At 37.6% G+C, this 23,686-nt stretch overlaps 1 protein-coding gene across 1 annotated transcript in view; it reads right to left on the bottom strand.

The window, feature by feature from the left end:
* LOC131034533 (RNA pseudouridine synthase 6, chloroplastic) overlaps window positions 1-23,686 on the bottom strand; it is a 78,296-nt gene that overhangs the window by 14,663 nt on the left and 39,947 nt on the right. The window contains exons 2-4 of the mRNA XM_057966039.2: window positions 13,149-13,277; window positions 12,779-13,033; window positions 12,470-12,551 (exon numbers count right to left, since the gene is read on the bottom strand). Of these exons, the coding sequence (XP_057822022.2) occupies window positions 12,470-12,551; window positions 12,779-13,033; window positions 13,149-13,277 (466 nt within the window). The remainder of the gene's footprint in view (window positions 1-12,469; window positions 12,552-12,778; window positions 13,034-13,148; window positions 13,278-23,686) is intronic.

Genomic DNA, 23,686 nt, shown 5'->3' with positions numbered 1-23,686 from the left:
TTCGGTCCTCCCCCTTGTCCTTCTACTGGGCTGATAATACCCCCCTTCCTCTCCTCAAGGCCAAGTCCATCTATAACACAATGGTTGACTCAGATAGTATAATAAATTATTTGAACTGCATTTGGAACCTGGATTGGAATTTGACACTATCCACAGATCCTTGAATAAATTGTGGGCGGGTCCATCGGAGCCCAAAAAAGAAATTCTTTACCTGGAGACTCATGTTACATAAATTTCCATTGAAAGATCTTGAGGGCAATTATTTTCTCTGCAAATTTTGTCACCTTCCGGAGACTGTTCAGCATATTTTCTTTGACTGCCACTTTGCTAAGGAAGTTTGGAAGTTGTTTGGTTTTAAATTTGATGTTATGCCCATCTCTTTTGTTGATGCTTGCCTTGGCTTCATTGAGGGTTGCAAGAAAATGGCTAACCTGTTCTAGTCTTGTCTTTCTTTAGAGATTTTAAGGCCGATATGGAAATTTTGCAATAATGATATCTTTGATGGCAGATCTCGAAACCTTACTGAGTCTCTGAGGAGACTCATTTTCCATCTTATTTTCTTGCAGGTTACGATGGTCCTCAGGTTGGATGAAGACAAATTTGATCAATGGATTAAGGATGGATCCACCACAGTGCATATAAAAGAGATCTCACATGGCTTTAGATGGGATCAGGTTGACAGCAACAAAACCACCTTTGAGCAGGCCCTTATGAGATTTATGCACCAGCTGGAGCAGAGACAGATCAGGATGGACGTGGTACGCAGGGGAGAAGAGAAGATCCGGGCTCAGACTGTGCACCCCTTCTAAGACCAGATTGTGAATGGGCTTGTGGAGGTCTGGAATGAAGGTGTTAATGGTTGGACTGCCTGGGTTCCTCCTCTGGGGAATTACAGGCTACCTGATGGAGAGATTGTTTATAATTAGTTTGTGAATAGATGATTGTTTTTTGGATCATATTTTGATGTTACCCGATAAGTGAACTGGTGCTAGGCACTGCTCGGATCAATTTTGCCTTTCTTTTGTGGCGGCTGAAACATTAACTGGGATACTCATCAGTCCCGAACTCTGAGAATTCTGTTTTGATATACTGATTATGTATTGTTGATGCTTTATATTTAATTCAAAAAAACTATCTGAGGCTTGGTAACTGCCCTCGATCCCATATCACTTGAGGACACAATCCAAAAGGCACTAAAATTAGACATCACACCTACAATGGACAAATACCATACAAAGAATTAACCTTCTAACATTCATAACAAACCTTTTTACAAAAGGGATGAACAACAAAAGCCTTATCCCCCTCTATCTTACAATGAAAGAAAGGAGCTTATAAATAAAGGATTATGTTTCTGATGCAAAGAAAAATGGGAATATGGGCACATTTGTAATCAAGAAAAACTTAAAAGACGACGAGAAGACACAAAAGAGAAAGGTTTGTGCTTCAAATGTAAGAAAGAATTTAGGCCGGGACACATGCAAAAGGAAGCCAAATACGTAAATATAGAGTCAATGTTTGACAAAGAAGCAAAAGGAAATCCAAGCAAGAAAACAAGGCACAATGAAGGAGATCTTAAAAGCATCAATCAAAAGAAGAAAGGACAATAAACAAGTGGAGCTTTGTGGAGGAGCAAATCTAGTAGTTACAAAGCCCTTACATCCTCAAAATCTAGAAACAAATTCCCAACCAATCTCCACAGTAAAAATTGTAATATGTCAACTTGAAATCTCTTCATAAGACCCCTAAGGGCTCCTTGTCAAGTAAAGGGAAAACCTCTTCATTATACATTACATAGATGTGTGTCATACTACTAATTCTCATCCTAATATGTGGAACAGCTCACTTCTAATCATGGGCAAAACTATAGTAACACAACAAAAGTTGAATTGTGAAATAAGATCTTTATTAAAACAATTCCCAACAACGTTAGAAATTTCAAAACACAAGCCCTTTCATAGGAGTCATCTTGAACACTCTCTCCATGATCATTGCTTTGAGGACAAGCAATTTTGGGAAGGGCAGACTGTCATGCCCCGACTAAAAACATCACTAAGAAGTTGCAGCAGAGAAGAAAGATTTGAAATCACAGCAGAAAGAGACCTTGGAAGGCAAGGAAGAATGACAGAGCAGGTCGCAGCATTAATAACTAAACCTAGGGCAAAAAAATAATAATAATAAGGCCCCACCTAGGGAAGTAAAGTATGGAATTTATTTAAACTCACAAGGGCCGACCTATGGCAGAGATTTATGGAATTCATTTAAATTAATAAGGGCCAACCTAGGAAAGGTTGTATCTTTCCAAAAGGTTGTCACTTCCCAGTTTAAGGGGTATATAAAGCAGTTGAAGCCTCATCTAAGGGAGGGAAGCAAGGGAAATCAGACCTGATTTAATAAAAGCAGAAAAAGCAGAATAAGAGCAGATCAGAAAATCTGAAATCTGTGTTGGAATCCAAAAAGGGTATCCATAATAGATCATCAAATAGAACAAAGCAAGAAAGAAGATATCAGGAAAATAAGGAAATTAAGAAGAGAGCCTAACCTAATATTACCAGCCTGAAATTAGTATGTTTATGCGGCAATCCAGCAATCAATCAAGGAATAGTATCATATATATATTAATCAGCAAAGAAACAATTTATCTATTGGGATAAGTCACTCAGTAAGAGCAGAACTAAGAAATAGAATTCATCCTAAGTGAATACAGAACAATGAATCTGGAGATTTAATCTTAATAAGGATTATCCATTATTTGTTGATATCAAAGAGGTATATTTTTATCACCTTATCACTTCTTGGCAATTGCATTATGAGGTCATGGGAATGATGTAAGTAGGTCCACGTGAGGGGCTAGAATTCATGGGCAGCAAGGTGGCATTAGGCCCCCTTCCTGGCTCTAAGTGGCTTATAAGCAGCAAAGTGGGATTGGGCCCCCTTCCTGGCATATGGGAGCAGCAAGGCGGGCTTAGATCCCCTTCCCAGCTCCTAACAATCCCTTCATGATGCACTCTTAGGGCAGCAAGGCAGGGTTAGGCCCCCTTCCCGACTCTGCGGCAATATTGGGGAGGACCGACCTCAATATTGTCACCTACAATCTAACTTAGAGGCTCACTGTGTGATTGACTTGGGAGATGGTGTTATTATAGATTGAGCCAAATATTGTCCATGCTCTAATGACCTCATTATTAATGTTGTTATAATGTATGAAATGAATATGAATAGTACTATGTTTAAAAATTGTCATGATTTGTTAATCATTAATGATTCTAACATCTATTTCAAGAGTCGATACTGTTTGCTGGTAAAGAAATCAGGGTAATCCCAAAAGAATTACAATTGGTATTAAAGCCTCATCTCTGCCATCCTATGAAAGATAGTTGATGCAACTTAGCCAAAGGGCTCAAAGGGCCTTGCAAAGAGAAAAGAAGAAACTTGCATCCACTAGTAACCCTACACAAAACAACACAATGAGTGAACAAGTGGCACTACATCTAGCACCAACCCAAATAAATGTTCTTGAACATTTCAAAGATAAAAAACCCAATCCACGAGGGGCAGTATTGAAAAAACACTTCAGGGTGAGAATCTAGATTAAAGCACATTCATCTCAAATTGCTTAAGTGTGTGCATATGCGTTAATTCCATCTCACAAGACCATTAAGACTCCTAGAATCAGTCATGGCAAGCTAAAGGTATCTATATTTCAAATGCATCCTGGACATTGCCTCGCATTTATTGCATAGTGGGCACTTTTTGAATGTAATTGTTAATTAATGCTTTATGGGCGCCATTTTTGGCAAGAATGTAATCAATTGCTAATGGGCATGATGGGTCATTGATGTTTATTCCCACCTTGTTGCATCATGTGTGTGGAATCTTTTGGGTCAAACCCTAATTAGGGTTTGCATGTAATCAAGGCTGGAGGCCTATATATGGGGGTGACCCCTTCATTTGTAAAGCAGGGAGATTTGTATGTTGTTGCGATAAGTTATTGAGATAATAACAGTGATGCATTGTTCTCTGATGGTATTTACTTAGTTATTTTTCAAAACTTGCATGGTTTCACCTTCCTCACTTAGAGTAGTAGAGTAGTGCTTTGATTTCAATGGAGAACGTAATGGTGTTTGATGAATTTCCACAGTTCATACTTTTTGCATCTTGTTGATTATTCGGGTATGGATACGGGTACGGAATCGACCACAAAAAAAATTATAAAATATAATTATATAAAACTATCACTACCATTATTGATTATTGCATTGATACAATCCATACAAATATGAAATATACAATCTAACTTTCCATACATAAATCATAAATCATAAATCCATAATTACCAATGCCAATAAATATTCGTATGTCGTAAATGTAATATCATATTCATAATTTGCAAAAAAGATAATATTCAAGTTTCAACTGATTCAAATTTCAAAATGTGAAAATGTCATGACACAATAAAAATTCAAATTACAAGTCATCTATGGGATCTAAACTCCATATTCATCTTCATCTGAAGCATCCAACCCAAGCCCAAGGTCATTAATTAGTTCAAATTCAGCATCAATTGAACCACTATTGATTGGAATGCCACTTCCACTAGGCAGGACCCACAGAGGACCCAGCTGGCTGGGAGGAACCTGGGTGGAATCCACGGGGGACCAGGCTCGGACCAGGACCCGTAAGGAATCAGGACCCGATTCCAAGGTTGCCAGGGTGATTCCAGTAGCTTAGATTATAAGTTGCAATGTAAAGTTAGCCCGAGCCACTAAATTTGTGCTAAGTTCGATTGCGGATAGTTGTTTGGATTGCACCATTTTGGGTATTCAAATGCACTTTCTCGATGTGAAAATCCTTCAACATCCTTGGAAGATTGCACTAGTTCTTGTGGAGTTGTAGTTAATCTTGGCGAAACATAACTTGGCTTATTTGGAATTTCTCCATTAGAGCACTATCTATTGATATCACTACCCTTAGGAGCAGATCTAGATCCTTTTAACCCTTTCCCCTTTAACTTCAGTTCATTCCAGTTCAGTTCGTTTGAAGCAAAAGCATCACAGAATTGCTATATCTGATGATGAAGTTCCAGCCATAGCAACGAAGTGAAAGAATGATTCAAACGTAAGTCCCCTTGGATTACCAACAAACATCAAAGCCAAACAAGTCTATATCTGCAGTAAAGTCACTAGTACGCAACCAGAACCTTGGAGTCAATGTATGATCTTCCTGCAATCTAAGCATGCATCTGATTTTGATCAAGAGAGGATAAGGTGACTGTTGGGAAACTTTATTCTGTGTTGGTGTGGTCACAAACCGCACGTCAACAGTATGTAGATCTTGGGTTTTGAATGAACCAGGTTTCCCATGTCTCTATCAAGGCCACTGCTTCTTTGGACAGCCTATATCCAATATCTCCCATGAGTCTGCATATGACTGCATATATAAAAGCATCATTCACCCTTTTAAAATGATCATTTGCTGCACTAAAGGATAATTGAGTGTAGTATTCCCACACACTCTTGTCATCAGGACCCTCTCCTAGTCTCCCTTGAGTATTTAGTCCTGGGTAGACTCCACTTCTTGCTACCATCCAAACCACATATGAAGTCACGAAGAACCTCTGGATTTCCAATACACTGCAAATTTGATTATGAATATTATCAGAAATGATTTGAGCCCAATCAAAGTAATGCTTCCCCTTAAGGATGGTAAACATGTAGTAATACATCCACAGATGGTAGTGTCTAGATTCTTCCTTCCCTAAAGCCCAATTCAACATAATAATCAAATCACTAAGGGCATCTTTGAATTCAGTCCTATGGATGTTGTTTGTTGCCTTCAAACTTGTCTTCCTAGGCTCCCAAGTATTGTTCAAATAATCTTTATTAACATTCACATTGCTATTAAATTCCTTTAGAGCCTCTTCTTTTGTGATTTGTAAGACTTGTTCAAACTGAGGAATCTTGAAGGTTATAGCTAGGATGTCTGGAGACAAGTCAACAACGATATTACCCTTAGTATCTCTGCATTGTCTTGTGTCTTTGTCATAATGTTGTGCTATTGCCATGATCAACTCTAGTATTTGCATGGCTTGAGGGAACATAGTACTTTGCACTAGCCCTAATCTTCTAATTCTCCTCCAGGCATTGTTGGGATCCCTGCCATATGCTTCTTGTTTGATTACTTCTAACTCAATATGGCTAATTTCGGTTTCGGTGATCCATTGTACTTTGTTCTCAAATTTGGAGGCAGTTATCTAACCTTGGTACTTGTACTTCATTGTGATTGGAAACTTTTCAAGCCTTGCCTCAGTCTTTGTCTTCCTCCTTGAGCTCCCTAGGACATCTATTGCTACCATAAGATCTTCTAAACCTACAAGAGAGTCAATTAACCACCATTTCCCAAGGAAAACACATTACACCCTGTTAAATTTTCAATAAGGCAAAAGACTTCGGAAACCCAAGGTTCCGAGGTCAGAAGGGTTTCTAAAGGAAACTTAGGCCAAAAGTCCGACATCTCAGGATTCCGAGGTTTGGAAACGTTACTGCTTAAGAATTCAGGGTTTCAAGATCCAGAGATTTTGAAAGGTCAATAATTTTGAACAAGAGGCTCAAAACAACGAGATCCCGAGGAGGCAAGGACTCAATCGCAAAAGGTTCCAGAACTTCAGGGTTTCTGAGCTTTGAAGTTTAACAGTGAAAGGCAAGCTTCGGGACCCTAGGGTTTCAAAATTTTGAAATGAAACAAGGGCTATACTCTGGAACTTTCGGGATTCTGGGGTTTCGGGTCCAAGGAAAGGCCAACTTCTCAACAACGTTTTAAAGCCTCGGGATTTCGAGATTCTAGGGTGAACCATCCATCTTGAAAAGAACTTCGAGATTCTTAGTATCCGAAATTCTGCAGTTAAAGGGGGATAAGTCAAAACTTAGGGTACGAACATGTAAACTAAGGCATTATGAAAATAGGCCGAAAAACAATCACAAGGCCAAAATGCTAGATTTGCAAGGAAATTTGACTTATTACGAAGCAAGGAAAAACATGAAAACCCTAACCTAACCGAACTACGAAACCAAAGAAAGCAAGAACAAAAATGAACCAAGAAAACAATATGAAACAAGGCAAGAGGAAGGAAAAGAACCTACCTCGCCAACAACACGAAAAGAAGCACCACGACAAATCCAAATGCCACGAAATCTGCAACAATAGACTCACCCATCAATCAAAAGCAGGAGAGCTTGGGTGCAAAAGTTCAAGGATGTAAAATGAGGAGAATAAAACACCCTGGGGGTATTTATACCCCTGACAAAGTCGCGGTGTTTGAGGCATCGGAAACTTGGTGGACAACAAACCCGAGATTCCGAGATCCTGAGGTTCGAAGCCTACATTACCTAGGAGGCTATGATGAACTTCGGAAACCCAAGGTTCTAGAACTCCGAAAAGAAACAAACAAGCAAAGCAAATGAGGAACCCGGATCCCAAAGTTTCGAGTTCATAATGACTCGAAAACTATCATTAACGCGGGAACTCGGGATTTCGAGATTCTAGAGAAATAGAACAAAACAAAAAGCAAGGAAAATAAGAGATTTCAAGATCCCGAAGTTCCAAGTTTTAAAAAAACTAAAGCTATTGTAAACTCAAGAACTCAGAAGTCCGGAATTCTGAGGGCAAAAAAAAAAATCAGGATTTCAGGGTTTCGGGTTCAAAACAGCTTAAGGGCTATTATGAACTTGGGAACCTAGGTGCCTGAAGAAGAAACCTCCAAACTCAGGACTCCGAGATCTCGAAAACAACAAAGGGAAAGCACTAAAAAAAACAAAAGAGGAGGAACCAAAACAAAAGGGAAACAAAAGGGGACCCACATTTTACTGGCTAAAATGGAGGGGCGAGTATGTAGGGCATAAAACCAGCCAAGTTCACATAGATACTTAACTCTAAATCCTAGGTTAACCGTACAACTTATATATGAATATAATAATGATTATATACCTTTCTCAAGAGTTAATGTAGCCACAAACTAACTACTCATAACCCAATACAATTTATAGGATTAGAGTCATTGCATTCCTCCCCTATTTACAAAAGCATTGTCCTCAACCCTTATCAATTGTGGATGCTTTTGAATTAAATCTTCATCTTCTCATGGGGAAAATTTGAATAGCAAATACTTCCATTTAATGAGGTACTTTAGGATTGTCCATGATCTAAGCTTCTTCATGTGTGTTTGGAAAATTAATTTAATCTCAAAGATGTGTCTTCCCTCTGCATATAGCTTAGGTAGCATTATCTATGTTAGATTATTGTATTGATCCCTGTACCTCTTCATTATGTTTTGTTCCTTTGCCTTGTTCTCCTTGAGACTCCAAGGTAGCTCTTGCCAGTGTTGAGATTTTTCTTCTATTTTTCTAATCTTTTTATGCACCTTTGATGAAGAGTTGAAGGGTGGCAAATGGTACCCTAGCATTGATTGAATGGCCTAACCAAAATCCCTTTTAGAAGGCAATCCTTTTTTAATTTCTCCAAGTGACAATGCATAGAAACATGTTATTGCTTTGACTACTTCTCTTTGTTTTTCCTTTACTTTATCTTTCTTCTACTCTTTTTTCTTCCCCTTCCCCTTCTTCTCCTTATACTTCTTGTTCTTCCTCTTCTTCTTATTCTTCTCCTTACTCTTCCTATTCTCCTCCCTCTTCTTCTTTTTCTTTTTCTTTTGCTTCTTCTACTCCTCCTCCTCCTTCGTCTTGCATATTCTTCATTCCTAGCAAGTTCTAAGGTCTCATGAGTGCTAGCCATTGAATTATAGGAGTATTGATCTATCTTGAGATCTAATTCCAACCCATGAGCACCATGTCACTTAGAATAACCATCTTTCTCCCAATTGCTATTATATGAATATACTCCCTTGGAGTTCAAAATACTCATAAGAGAATCCATATTCCTTGATAATGCAACAATATCTACTCTTGTGGATGTCATCTCTACACTTAATGATGAAATAAATTCCTTAACATTAGTAATTTCATCCTTTATATCATTAGGATCAATATGTCAATTTATATATCATCCTTGTCTAGAGATTTTCTAAGTGTGATAGGATTCTTTTTGCAGAAGACCATGCCATGGTGCAACAAAATAGTTTTGCAATAAACGACACAAAACAACTCAAATTAATCTAAATGTTTTACTCTATTTGACTAGGGCCTAGATCTCACTTCCCAAAAAAATCTCCACTAAATTCTGTAATTTAGCCTTGCAACAAATTTAGTCAAAACCCTAATTCTTTAATAAATTCCTTGTATATCCTCCAAATTCCTTAAAATAATGAGTGTAGGTGTACACTTGCTCCATTCTTCAACCCTTCAAAAACAAGCAAATGATTCACTAAATTGCAACCTTGGGAGCAAAATGGGTGGAAACCCTAATGTAACCCTAATTCTACAATAAATCTTTAAATTCTGCAACAATTTCCTTCAAATTTATATCTCCAATGCAATCTTGAAAATCCCTTTAAAATCAAGAAAAAATTCACTAAAATTTGAGATAGATGCTTCCCACAATGATCCCTAGACAAAAAAAAAAGCCTTGTTTCTTGCATTCATAGTGTCAAGATCATGCTCTGATATCACTTGAAATGAAATAACTTGCACAAGCGAGGAATCTAATATGAAATCTTTTGAAAACACTTAATAACTGAGAATAACAAGCTGTAGCGTCCTAAAATTGCGACACTTGCAATTTCGACTGCATTTGGGTCTTCACGATGGCGATGCAACACGGAACCTGAATGGAGACCCCGAAACTTGTTCATGACACCAAAAACTGCATTTCTCAGCACCCTGGCCTGATCCTCCTTGCACCCTGCTGTCCCGGGAGGTGGGACCATGGCGCCCTGGTCCCTGGCCCTATTTTGGGCCCAGTCTCTTATGGGGTGTCGGGTCTTTATGTTTGCAAATTGGAAAATAACATTTCCTGGTCGGCCTAAGGTCGGGAAAATCAGTCTATCAGCCCTAATTGACAAGTATATAAACTACATTTCCTCTCTCAAAAAGGGAGGAGGACAAAGAGAAAAAAAAGGTGGAAACGATATTTAAGCATTCAAGCATTCAAGCATTCAAGCATTCCTTCAAGCAATTGATCATTCTAAGTCTCCATTCAAGGCTAAGTGTTGCATTCAAGACAAGGATTCAACCATTGAAGAGGAGATCACATACAACACATTACATGCTACATACATTACACCTTCGCATGTAAGAATACAAACATTCTTACAACAAGGTATCAGTACTTGTTTACATTACAAACATTTACATTTACAGCATTCTCATTTCTTGGTTAATTCCAAAACTGGGGTTTGACCTAAAGGCAAACCCCTCATCCCTAACCCCTCAATCGTCCTCTCTTTTCTGTGTGTAGGTTGCAGGTACGCGGCTGTAATTGAAGATCTGGAATCCTTGTGCAGAGACGAACAGATCCACCTTCGTTTCGCAGATTTTTCGGAGGACCGTGTGCACGTCGGGCGCCATCGTCCCGTCAACTTTCGCTCAAATTTGCAGAACAGCACCGTCTCGACATTTTACTACTAATTCCAGGTCCGCAGCTTTATCCCATATCCCTATCTCTTTTTATAAGCGAATCTTTCCTACTTTACATGCATTCCTAGTTCAATCTTTCTATCTACATTTCTTTACAAAAGAGGGTATCCTTGATGCCTTAACCCTTGAAACTCATTTAGAATCCAATCTTGCATTGCGTGGGATTGGATCTTGTGGGTTTCAACCCCTCTTTTGAATGTAAAGTCTCCCCCAAGTGAAAACCATCAACCCTAGTGACTCTCCCTTTCTCTCTCCTTGGAATTGGGGAGGGGAGAACGACTAGGGTTCGATTTTTCCGCTTTACACAAGCCATTTTGAGGGGTCAAACCTCCAAATATCTCCAATGAGAACACAATTCACAATCTGACTACTCATAACCAATACTAACTATTGGATTAAGGTCATAGCACAAGTAGAGTCATAAAAAAATGCTAGCATTTGAACTGGCACCTTTTAGTGTAAGACAAAACAAAATATATGTAGTAGAACCACTCTTAGAATTAGAAGGGGAAGCTCCCTATAAATCAAAAACTAACCTACCACAAACAAAATGTATTTGCTACTCACAATATTGACAATGGTTTTTAGGTTGGTTCACAATCATATTAAATAGAATCAAAAGTGTCTTTTTCAATTCATCTAAGGCAAAATGCTAAGACACGCTTCAACTCAAAATAAATGACTATACTTTTTGACTAAAAGGGAGTCCTATGACTACACACTTGCATCATTTAGCTAAAAGAATAGACTAAATAATGCAAGTACACCATGATTGAATATGCTTAAATGCATACAACATTATAAGCTAAACACGACAACAGCATTCAAAACTGGAAGAGAACCAACATAAATTGCAATACAAAGTTTTATTTAACTTGTAAAAACACAAGAACACGCGGTGGAATACTTCAACAATAATTTACAAGCAAATAGACATATTAAATAATAGTGAATAAATAACAAATTCTAAAACAATAACAATAAATATTCAATGAACAAAATTTTTAACTGCACATGAAATTTTCCATTAACAATCAAGTGCAAAACAATATATTTATAATGTTTACAAAAATCTTATGTGAAAATAAATTAAAAGTTAATTGGAAATAAATCCAAACTATCACTCTAGCTACTAACTAGATTGCATTCAATGCAATCTTTATTAACAAATCCAATGCACTAAAGTCAAATTAGTTAGAAATAAATCCAAACTATCACTTAAAGCTTATATCTCTTGCATGGTAGGAAATTTATAGATAAACAGTTTAAGTTCTAACAATAGCTGACTCCAAGCTAAAAATAGCATAGGCTAAAACTAGTGCTGGCTAAAAATAGCAAATCTTTTAAGTAGAATTTATTGTTGACTAAGCCACTGAAAATGTGCACTTCATCTGATTTGAAATCCTTCTTTACTTGGTCGCACCTCACCAAACATATTGTCATATTCCTCAAGCTTTTAGGCAAAATTTTGGATGGTTATTTCCACTTGAAAGTGCACCAATTATGCCTCGAAGCCCTCTTCATACTCGGGTACGCTTTACTAATCTCTGTACCATCTTTTGGTCGTGATTTAACAAGGTTTAACCAGCTAAAAGTGCTTAGCAGCCAGGCATAAACCGCTAAAAGCTTTACTACTTTCTTACATCCAAGGCGTGCATTCCTTGTGGCCAAGCCAGTCAAAAAGTGTGCCTATGTTCTTATTTCACCACCAACAATTTGAATGATAAATAAACTTAAAAGCAGACCATCGTGTAGATAGCACCAATAAGAATCACATTCAACTTAAGTCCAAGACATGACTTGATTCCAAAGTTTCCGTACAATGTATCTAATGCGTTTAATAGGAAAAGGATGGTTAACCATGCAATGATCTGAATACTTACTGAAATACCAACAGGTTTGTCTAGAACAACATATGAATCAGTCTCTGCAATAACTCTTGAAGCCCAATCAACCTCATAGCATCTAATAGAACATCAAACAGAACTATTAAAATTATAGAATGAAATTACAACTACCTAGCATAATAGCTCATGCTGGAAGCCTAAATTGATACATGCTGAGGCAACAAACTAAGTTTCAGGATATTTATATTTTTCAAAACAAACTAGATAAACTTAGCATTAACATATCTCAATATCTAATTTGATTCGAAACCATTACACACAAACATTATGCGGTGATATAAGTACCTTGGAAAGCGTTTTGGATGCACATGAACACGTAAATAAGACCCAGCTTCTATGTATTCATTAGGACTGGTTATTCTGAAGGTATTTTGTGCCTCTCGAATTGTTTTTCCTTTGAGAGATGGTCTCTTCTTCAATATAGTGGGTGCAGTTACTTGTTTGAACAACCGAATTTGCTGAGCACTTGCAGTTGAAGGTGGCTTTGGGCACACTAAGGCACAGTGAACAGCTCCAAAATGAATGAGATCTGCAACATAGCTTTGGAAAATAAAAAGGAGATCCTTAACTAGATTTTATATTGGTTTAATCATAATGCATGCAACTAACAAGCATCCAGGAATCAATTCAAACATTAAATAACCGTTTTCCTTACAAAGGAGGAAGATCAAGCTTTTCACAGATATGATCAACAACATTTCCTGATTCCTCCATCACAAGGTGTTCTATCCTTGGTGGTTCATTTTGTCGAGGACAAGGAAGCAACCTGTTGTACTCCGGATAACTGTCATAAAAGGACCAATTTATAATACATTTTAAGTTTTCTTCTACAAGTTATGCCAAATGTAAATAAATAAAAAAAAAACTCTCAAACTGATTAAAGATTAGCATAGTCTACACAGCATACACCAGGCATCTACTTGGACTATACTTAGACATGGTAGGCCTACAACATTGCAGCTTTTGCTTCAGAAATTATCTTTTAATATAGAAGTTTTTAAGCCGTCTGAAGTACCCTGTCAACCAGTAACAAAAATAATCAAGATCTACAAGCTGCATGATGAACTGAGGAATGCCAGAAGAATAAAGGGAGCCCAAACAAGAGAAAATCTATCAGAGGATACTGCATACCAAGGGCATACAAAGTGGGTTTCGAGTACACTTTAGACGAAGGCAAATAATTTGCCAATCACATGTAGATGTGATAAGCTATCAACAAGCATTGTGCCCTTTTACAGTTGTTAAGAAGATAATAAGCATCAACAGATTGTATCTATCACTTCATCTTAAGATATTTACACTTCAAATTGAGTTTTTCCAATTTTTAAAAAGCACCCTTTCCTGTCAATTGTGTTATCACAACTTAAATGGATGCAGAAAATTTAAAATAATAAAAGCATAAACTTGTCACAATTTCACGTGACAGTTGTAGAACCGAAAATTGAAGAGTTCGGAAAGTGATTTTATTAAATGATGAAATATACCATTATAAGGAGGAACAAGAAAGTTTACAATTTCTGCCATAGAAATGACATGATATTTCCAAAAAAGAGTAGAAATGTTGCAGCCTTCATAATTAAGAAAAGGGGAAACGTCACCATCAAACACATTAGGAAAATTTAATATGGAAGACAACGTATGAAAAATTGATAAAAGGCAAGAGAGAAGGGCCAAATGAGACCAACCTATAGAGAAACTTAAATAACTAAATATGGGAAGAACATCACACCACTCAGCACAAACGATTACCTTGGACGACACAATGCAGGAAGAGGCTCCTCTAACCATTTTGCACCCTCCACTTGAGAAAATAGTCTGCATACTGTTGTGACCATTTCACACATCGCCCCATTAGAACAGGGACCCCCTCTTTTGTCTTTTTGGTTTGCCTTCTCTTTGCTTGTTTTTCTCTCTGCTTTTAGGGTTTTGGGTAAGTGAGTGGTCTGTCTGAGCTAGCTGGATTAGGGCTAATCCTTAGGGGTTCTTTTTGGTATCGTTCAAGCTAAGTCCAGTCAAATTTTGGAAAATTGTTTGTCTCCCTGAAGAATTGAAATTGTTAGAATGAAATATACATTTCAGGGGAATCAGATAGGTCTCCAGTTAGGTCTTGATTGAAAGAGGGTTTTTGGGGCAAAGTCCTGTTTGTTTCCAGGTTTGAGTCAGTTGAGCATGGTCATTGAAGAAAGTGAGTCTAGTGGGCTAAGTTAAATAGGGAATGAAATGGATCAAGAGCCTGAAAATGCCAAATTCGCTCCTGACCCTTCCAGGAGGTCCAGGGCGAACTTCATTCTAAACACAATTTCTTGTTTTGAGTGGACTTGCTAACTGGTTCCTGGCCTTGAAAATGACCTGACTTTGCCTTGAGAAGTGGTTTGAAACTTAAAATTTGAGCAGTTTAGCCTTAAATGAAGATTTTGCTCCTGACCCTTGCTGGGGGTCCAGGGCAAAAATTTTGTTTAAGTTTATTTGTCACTAATTTTGGCTAACTTGTTTTGTGCAGGGTCTCCCGGAAGGAAGATTGGACGTCACTTGATGCAATTGAGGGTTTGAAAGCATGAAAATTGATGAATTTTGGGCAACAAAGGCAAATTCGCTCCTGACCCTCTCAGAAGGCCCAGGGCGAAATTTTGGATTTTTCCTTATTTTGCAGTGAAAAGAAGATCAAGTTTTGAACATGAATGGAAAATGAGCAACTCCCTTTACCCACCTGAGAAAGTTTCAACTCAAAAAGATGAAGGACTTTGTTGAAAACCTAAATTTCGCTCCTGACCCTCTCAGGAGGTCCAGGGCGAAATTCCTTCAATCACCTGTTTTCCTGGCAAAATCAAGTCAAGCTTGGGTATGGATGAGAGAGGAATAGTTTTTTCTTCCTTGGAGAGGAGAAATCAACTTGAAGTGATGATGAGACAAGCATGAATTGAGAAATTCGCTCCTGACCCTTCCAGGAGGTCCAAGGCGAAAATTTCTATTGGAGTCATCTTTGGCCTTGTTTGGTCAAATTGAGGTGTTTAAGACATGAGCCAATGGCGAAATGAGCATGATGAAGCCCCCAAACTTGTTTGAAGATGAAGGAATGAAGGAATTTTGCCCAGGAAAGGCAAATTCGCTCCTGACCCTTGCTGAGGGTCCAGGGCGAAATTCCTTTCAAGAGCATTTTTTTTGAGTTTTCTTGGACATGAAATCCTATTCATAGCATAGTACAAGATGAAATCTTACTTAGCAAAGAGGTTTCAAAGTGAAAAGTAAAGTATTTTGGTTAAAATTGCAAAAATCGCTCCTGACCCTCTCAGGAGGCCCAGAGCGAAATTCTCAAAAACACCTTTTTCTTGCAAGGTCAAAATGTTTTTTATGGTTGGAGTGGATGTGAAAAGGCATGTTTTACCCTTTGAAGATAATTTGGATGGCCAACAAGAAGCAACCAAGCCCAAAAGGGAAAAATCGCTCCTGACCCTTCCTGAGGGTCCAAGGCGAAAATTCTAAAACCTATTTTTTCCTCCAAAGTTTGAGCAAAGCTAAGCCTAGGCATGAGTTTAAAATGATGTTTGAATTGCCTTGAAGTAAAGAAGGATTGTTGAGAATGAAAGTTTTGAAGGCAATTATCAAAATCGCTCCTGACCCTTGGAGAGGGTCCAGAGCGAATTTCCAAGGTTCTCTCCTTTTTTTGTAGAATTAAGACAAAATCTTGATATATCTTCCTTGGATAGGAGAAGGACGCGATGTGTTATGCCTTAGAGGTGATTTGAAGTCAAAAGAATGAAGGAATATGCTTAAAATTCAAAAGTCGCTTCTGACCCTTACAGAAGGCCCAGGGCAAAAATCACAAAAACTACCTATTTCTTTGAAGATTTTGCTAAGGCAAGGATGCACTAAGGTAAAGATGCCCTTTAAGATCATGATGAGTAGTGGTTTGCTTCAAAACTTGATGATTCTAGGCCAGAAGAAGAAAAGTCGCTCCTGACCCTTGCAGAAGGCCCAGGGCGAAAATTTGAAAAATCTCCACTTTGCCCTGCAGAAACAAAACAAGCTTGAATGAGTGGATGAGGAAGGACATTACCTAGCGATGAATGAAAGATTCGAGAGAAGTTGATGAAGGAGTAAGCCTAAGGAGAAAAGGTCGCTCCTGACCCTTGGAGAGGGTCCAGGGCGAAAAACACCAAAATCACACTTTTTCTCCTAAGTTGGATAGAACTAAGTCTGGAATTCAGTGAGAAGACCTATTTGAGATGCCTTGAAGAGATTTTGAACTTTGAAAAATGTCAATTTTGAGCCAAATTATGAAAGTCGCTCCTGACCCTTGCTGAAGGTCCAGGGCAAAATTCCTCTAAAAGCATTATTTCCTTCAAGATTTTTGATGAAGTAACTCAGTGGTGCAAGGAAATGGATCTTGGAGATTGCGTTGAGAGTTCAACAATCAAGCTAAGGTGAATTATAACCTAAAATGAGAAAATCACTCCTAACCCTCTCAAGAGGTCCAAGGCGAAATCATTAGCAAGCTTCATTGAGACCTTGATCAAAAAATTGATATTCTCCAGTTTGCACTAAATCACCAAAATTGCTAAATTTGAGACATTTGGAAAATTAAATTTAAATTCGCATTAATTTAAAAGCATTTTGCATTTAATAAATTAATTTTAAGCCTTGAAATAATCAAAATTTTACCTTGGAGGATTAAAATTAATTTTTTTTTAAAATTTAAAATGAGCGGTCAAGGGAATTGTTTTGCCTTTATAGGCAAGTCGGCCACCCTTTTTTAGAGATTTTATTTATTTTTTACCCCTTTTTTTTGCCAAGTCGGCCTTGAAGGGGGTAGGGTGAGCGCTCTATATAATGGAGGAGTGTTGCTTCACATTTCAAATCATTCATTCATTCCATCTAAGTGCGAAATTGAAGAGCAAATTGAGGAGCGAAATCCAGCAGATTGGAGGCGAAATTTTGCTAAGTGTTGAAGGCTAAGTGGGGTGAAGCTCTTTTGGAGGCTAAGGGAGGCGTAATTCATCCAAGAGAGGGCTATCATTTAAACCTTGCCTAGCAAAATCCATTTTTCTTGCATCATTTTCAAAGGTCTTAGAGTTTAGTACTCAAGAGAAGGTATGGACTCGTTTTGATATTCCTTGTCAAGGCTTGTTTTAATAGCATTTTTTTTTTTTGAAAGGGTCTAAAACTTGAGAATTTTTTATTTATCAATTGAGAAATGAAGGATTCTAGATTTATCATGAAATTTCCTAATTAATATCTTAAATCCTCCTTTTGAGTCTTATTTTCTACCCTTTAATGCTCAAGGACTAATTTTGAAATGTTGTGTAGGTGTCAAGATGGCGACTCCAAAGGCTGGAGTATCTACTAGTCGCCCCGCTCTCATCAAAGAAGATCAGAAGAATGACGAATTCGAGACCAGGATCGTGTCCAAATGGAGTAATATCGGAGACACCAACTTAGGCAACTTCAACATGAAGAAGTTTCAAGAGGTCCCCTACATTGGCAAGCCATCACTTGTTGCGAGGAGAATAATTGAAAGTGGCATAATCAAGGCTGCAGGTTTCCCTCCTGCCGTCAAGTGTCATGAGTTGATGATCGAATGTGCCCGCCACTATGACTCACAATCAAGAATGATCGTATCCAAGGACGGGAACATCTTAGCTTACCTTTCAGAGGAGGCCATAAGTGAAGCTCTTCGTCTTCCAGAACATAAAGATATGATTTACAAAAGCCTAGAAGGAGCGAGGTCGATCTATGAAGATGATCCGGAGACTTGTTTGAATCTCATCAATAAGAATTGGTTGCTCAAAAGTCGGCCTCGCCTGAACAAGATTCCCAATACGCCACATAGGATTGATTTCCAGGAGGAGTACAGAGATTTGATAACCTTGCTCAATCAAGTTATAGGGGCCCCTCAAGCCTTCTTCTTCGAAAAGTGGATGTTCTTCTTCATTCAAGTGATAGTCCAAGGAAAAGGAATGCTTCATTGGGCCAGAATCATTAGCAATTGTTTGGACGTGCAGTTAAGAAGGCTGAGACCCACCAAATCATTCCACATGAGCTCATATGTTATATATGCTTTAATCAGAAGTTTCGAGTATGCAAGGCTACCTCATAGAGGAGTGATCGGAAGAGGACCCGGAGAAATAAGGGTTTGTGATTCTTATGTTCATCTGCATCATCCACCTAGAAGTGACTACAAGTTAGTCAATGACACATTCACGATGAACATTACCAAGATATTGCAAGGTGGGATTCACAATCGTCTGTCTCTGGATGCACAAGACCTTGTGAAGAAGTATGGCTCATGGTTCATCCAGTTTCAAAAGTTTACATACATCAGAGTTCAGGGGTGTCCTTCACCTCCCTACATGTTGCCAAGATATCCAACAAATAGGATAGTGCTACTTGAGGTGACTAGATAGTTGGCAGCTTATGCGAAGGCATCCAGACACAAGCATGGAAATGGAATTCCCGTGCCCATCATATTGGGGAATTCAATTGAGGTGTGTCCTAACACTCAAGCCTCAGAGGATGCAGAGAAGGAATTATCTTTATACTCATTCTCATTCTTTGCCTCGCAGGAGAATTTTGATCCTCATGGTTATATGGAGGAGATAGTCGGCGGGAAGTACAAGCATGAGTTTCAGGTAGAAGACTTTTGGATGAATCTCCCAAGTGATTTAGAAGTTAAGAAAAAGATGCATTCCCGGTTACCCTTAGATCTCATCAGGAAATGCAAAGTTTATAGAGTAGCTGATCAGGCCCAAGATAATGGTAGATACCTCCAGTCATCTTACAACAAAGAGCACAAGGAAGTGAAAATAGATTGGAATGATCCCGAGGTTTTAGACTTGAGAGATTTGATGGCTCCTATTTTATCATGCACTCGAAGATGGGTGGATGTACAGCATCAAAAGTTGAAAGAGTAGAATGTATCAGTGACATTCACTTTGGAGGCAAGACCAGAAGAAGGCGAAGCAAGCATGAGTGAGAATACTTCTCATTCCAAAGGCTCAAAGAGGAAAGAAAGACCTGAGAAAAGAGAATCCACCAGGAAGAAACAGAAGGCAAACCCCGATCACCCACCAAGCACATCTTCTCGACATGACAGGAAGGCAGATCAGGAGAAGATGGTATATGAAATTGATGAGTCTATGGAATCCATGGTACAAAATGACAAGCAAGAAAAGGGACAGACACCTCAGCAGTCGTCGAGTCAATCTCCCCAAGTTGATGCTAATGAGCTACATGAAGAGAAGAATGATGATGAAGCGACATCTCCTTTCCGAGAGGATGGACCACTGCTTAAAGAAATACAAGTAAAGGAAACAAGATCCGCCATTCCGGATTGGTTAAAAGAGAGACTGACAAGGGTAGTTGTGGTTGAAGAGGAAGAAGATGTATTTGATTTAGAAAGCCTTATAGGGAGTTCTCAAGAGGTGATAGAAAAGAGGAAGGCCACAAAAATGTCCAAGGTAATTTGAGATGAGACAGGATCCAGGAAATTGCAAGTAGCTATGCCAGTAGTGGACAAATATGAGGGTGAGATTCTTGCAGATGAGTATGACTTAGAAACATTTGAGCTTGGTCCACTTACCACCGAACAAGCGATGGAAGAGGCAACCGATTCATTTGAAGCGCTTAAAGACAAACTTAAAGAAGAAATGGAAAAGAATAAGAAGCTTGAGAGAGAGATCGGTGCTTGGAGAGGCTATTTTAGTCATCTCAATCAGCCCTTGGGACGTCAAGATCCAGCAGTATCTCCTTTACAAGCACTCCCTCTTGAATCGGTTGGCGAGGCAGAAAGGGTCAAGAGCTTGGTTCAGCTTATGAGCTCTTGGATTGATAAATCCCACACAGTAGCCGTTGAATTTGCAACAAGAATGATGAAGACAGTTCATCGAGCTATCCAGGTCCTTGAGGTTATCCATAATCTAATGATAACTGTAGCCGCTTTCACTCACACTAGAGATGTTATCATTCCTGTTCTACAAGTAATAAGGCAAACACCAAGACGGATCCTGGCACAAGAAAAGATAATGGATGGAGGAACTCAGAACCTCCTACAGTGGTCAGCTCTGCTCCAGATGAAAGAGGTCCTTTTTTAGGACATCAACACCAAATGCAGTCAAGTTGAAGGTATCATCCATCCAATTCAAGATAGGGTGTTTGAAGTATTGTGTACCATTCTTGGCAGGCGGATCGAGATTGAGATAGATGTGGACATCCAAGAGTTGGAGGAGAGAATCAAGGTCATCTTTTGCAAAGAGGGGAACGTCATCACAGATGAGCAACGAGATCAGATGTTCACTACCATGTTCCTGATTGAGAAGATCAAAGAACTTGAACCTGGATGGGAGGCAACTCTTCTCACTGCTTTTGATCAAGTCCTTCACTTGGAAGAACGAATGAAGAATCTTCCTGAAATTCCCATTGCCGAGATTGAAGGAATTGTGTCCAGATTCGTTGGATATGCTAAAAAGGAGCTTAGGAAAGGGAACAAAATTCTAGATGAAAAGTTGTTATAGGATGATGTGGCATCTTAATTCCTATTGGTCTATGTTTCCTCGATATTTGTGCCAATTAAATATTGGCTATGCATTTAATGATGTTTATCTAAATGGGGACCTTTTTGTAACAAACCCTAATTAGGGTTTAGGTGTCAAAATCTCAGCCATTGATCTTCTTTCGATCTGGGCCATTCATTGTATTTGAGGATGCTATATATACCCTCACTCATTTTCATTTTGATAATAGTTAGAAGTTAGAGAAGAGAGAGAGCTTAGAGAGAAGAAAGTTATTGTGTAGCAAGATTGAGTAGTGAAGAAAGAATTTTGAACAATTGTTGTCCATTTGGCTTTGAGATCAATAAAATATTGAAGTTATGGTGTTTTATTGCAATACTTGTGGCTATCTTCATGATTGTTTATTTTCTTGAATCACTCTCAGTTGAAGTAGTATTTAAGTTTAAGTTTGAAGGACTAAGTGTTGTGCTTGATCTTTGGTGAGATTCACATTCCAAACCACTAGCTTCTTACTGATTGTAAGGACGCCTTGTGTGGTCAACTGGAAATATTGAGATTACTTAAAACTTCAATCATTTTTGGAAGTATTGATATGTATTTCTATGATAGTATCTATATCCTTGATGATTTGAAAATTACTGAATCACCTTAGAAGATCGCATCAATTCCAGTAGAGTTGTAATTTCTTGGCGATACTGAAATTGGTATAATCTTACCAAGTTTAGCCTACATTGAGTCATTCTTAGGATTAGATTAGTATTCATTCCTTGAAACCCTTATCTTTTGATCTTTTTTGAAAATCTATTAGTGTTAGGAAGATCCTGTTCCTACAGTCAAAAAGAGAGTAATACGGACAAGCTTTCTCAGAAAGTACATAAGACCCCTTGAAGAAACAGCATATACAACGACCACTGGTGCTTATCCACACGTAGAGATCCTACAACAAAGAACCTTGAAGCCATCCTGATTGATCCTTTTCCGCGATATCTTCAGCATTCAGAGGCTTTAATCAACAGAGGATAAGGTACCATTTGGGTATTTTATTCTGTGTTTGGTTGTGTACAAAATACACGTCAACACATACCTACAACATAAAATGTACTTACAAAAAGTAGATTATGTGCCAAACCAAGGATATGGAGTACTGTTAGAACATAATGTTATTGGGGATCACATCCTTATAACATTTATATATAATGTTCTAATATAAGGTTATAAAACCTTATATATTATATGCTTTATAAGCATATCCCATTTGAAATAATTATAATCTAATAACTATTAGATTATTAATTATTTATGAGTGGGGGTTATTGAAAAGGTGTGACTAGTGAAGTCACCCTTCCTCCTATATTTAAGGAGGTTCTCTCTCATTTGAGAGGTGTGTGAATTTGGAGCTTTATGGTGAGTTGTATCACTATGCATATGAGGTATTATTGGCCATGTGGAAGTATTGGAGGAGTGTCCCCAGGTTCATGTCTATCTTATTATAGACTATATTTGTAAATGTTTTAATTAAATGATGCTTTATGGGGTTTTTTACCCGAAAGGGTTTTCCCCATGTATATCTTGTGTAATGTGTACATTTTGCATGTATGTTTCATATTTCATTTACTTTATAATCTTGTTTATAATGATTAGTATCCTTAGATCCTAATTTCTAACATGGTATCACAGCAGGTTAGGCTATACTAATCATTTTTACAGGTTATATTAAAAAATACGTTGAACTTGATGAAAAATCGCTTTATGAAAATTCCTACAATCTATGCCACAAATATGAGTAAGTGACATAATTGTTCATTGCTATTTTTTGAGGAAAATGCATGATATATTACATTAGTTGAGTAGTGTGATTATAAGGACACCTTTTCCAAAAATAAAGGGCTAGCATTTGGGATTGCACTTCAAGAGATAAATATTTTTTTTATTTTTTTTTTCAAGAAATTTTTGCTTTGAGAAAATTAGACAGATGTTTTTTTTTAAATTATTACTTTCCTCTATCAATTTTGGAAATATTGAATATGAAAAATTTATGTGCATCTTGTATAATATAAAAAAATGGAATTAATTTTTTGAATTACATGTATCATTATATTAATTTAACATATACTTTTAAAGACCTACGAAAGGTACATATTCATTTGAAATATTAGAATGCATTTTTTCACCTTCTTAGGTACTTAAGTGATATTAGCTAATCATAACTCTTTTAAAAAAGACTAGAAGATCTCAAGTACATATATATAATTTAATAATGTATTTAAGTATATCTTCATGATATTTTTTTTCTTCCTATTTCAGAAAAATCTATCCCACAACTACTTATCTTGTAAACATATCCTCACTTGATTGAATTTCAAATTAAATCAATTAAGAAAATTCTCATACAATGAGTTACACCATCTCAAAACAAATACATAAATACAACCATTTTAAATTCATCATATATCAAATAGCTTTCTAAATTATATCAATCAATTTTATTGATTTTATATATTTTTGAGAAATGTGCTCTCTTTAATAGATCAAAATCCTATACAAAATCTAAATGATGCATCATTTTTGGAAGGGTAACTTTCCTTAAATATGGCTATCTAATTCATTTATTTTATCAAATGGCTATCTTCCCATCCGACATCTCTTTTCTCACGCTCCTTTATCCGACATTTATGGTGTTTTGTGAAGA

Source organism: Cryptomeria japonica, chromosome 5 (genome assembly GCF_030272615.1).
Source record: "Cryptomeria japonica chromosome 5, Sugi_1.0, whole genome shotgun sequence".
Lineage (NCBI taxonomy): Eukaryota > Viridiplantae > Streptophyta > Pinopsida > Cupressales > Cupressaceae > Cryptomeria > Cryptomeria japonica.
Note: the sequence above shows the minus strand (reverse complement) of the source record. Positions and strands in the feature narration are given on the sequence as shown.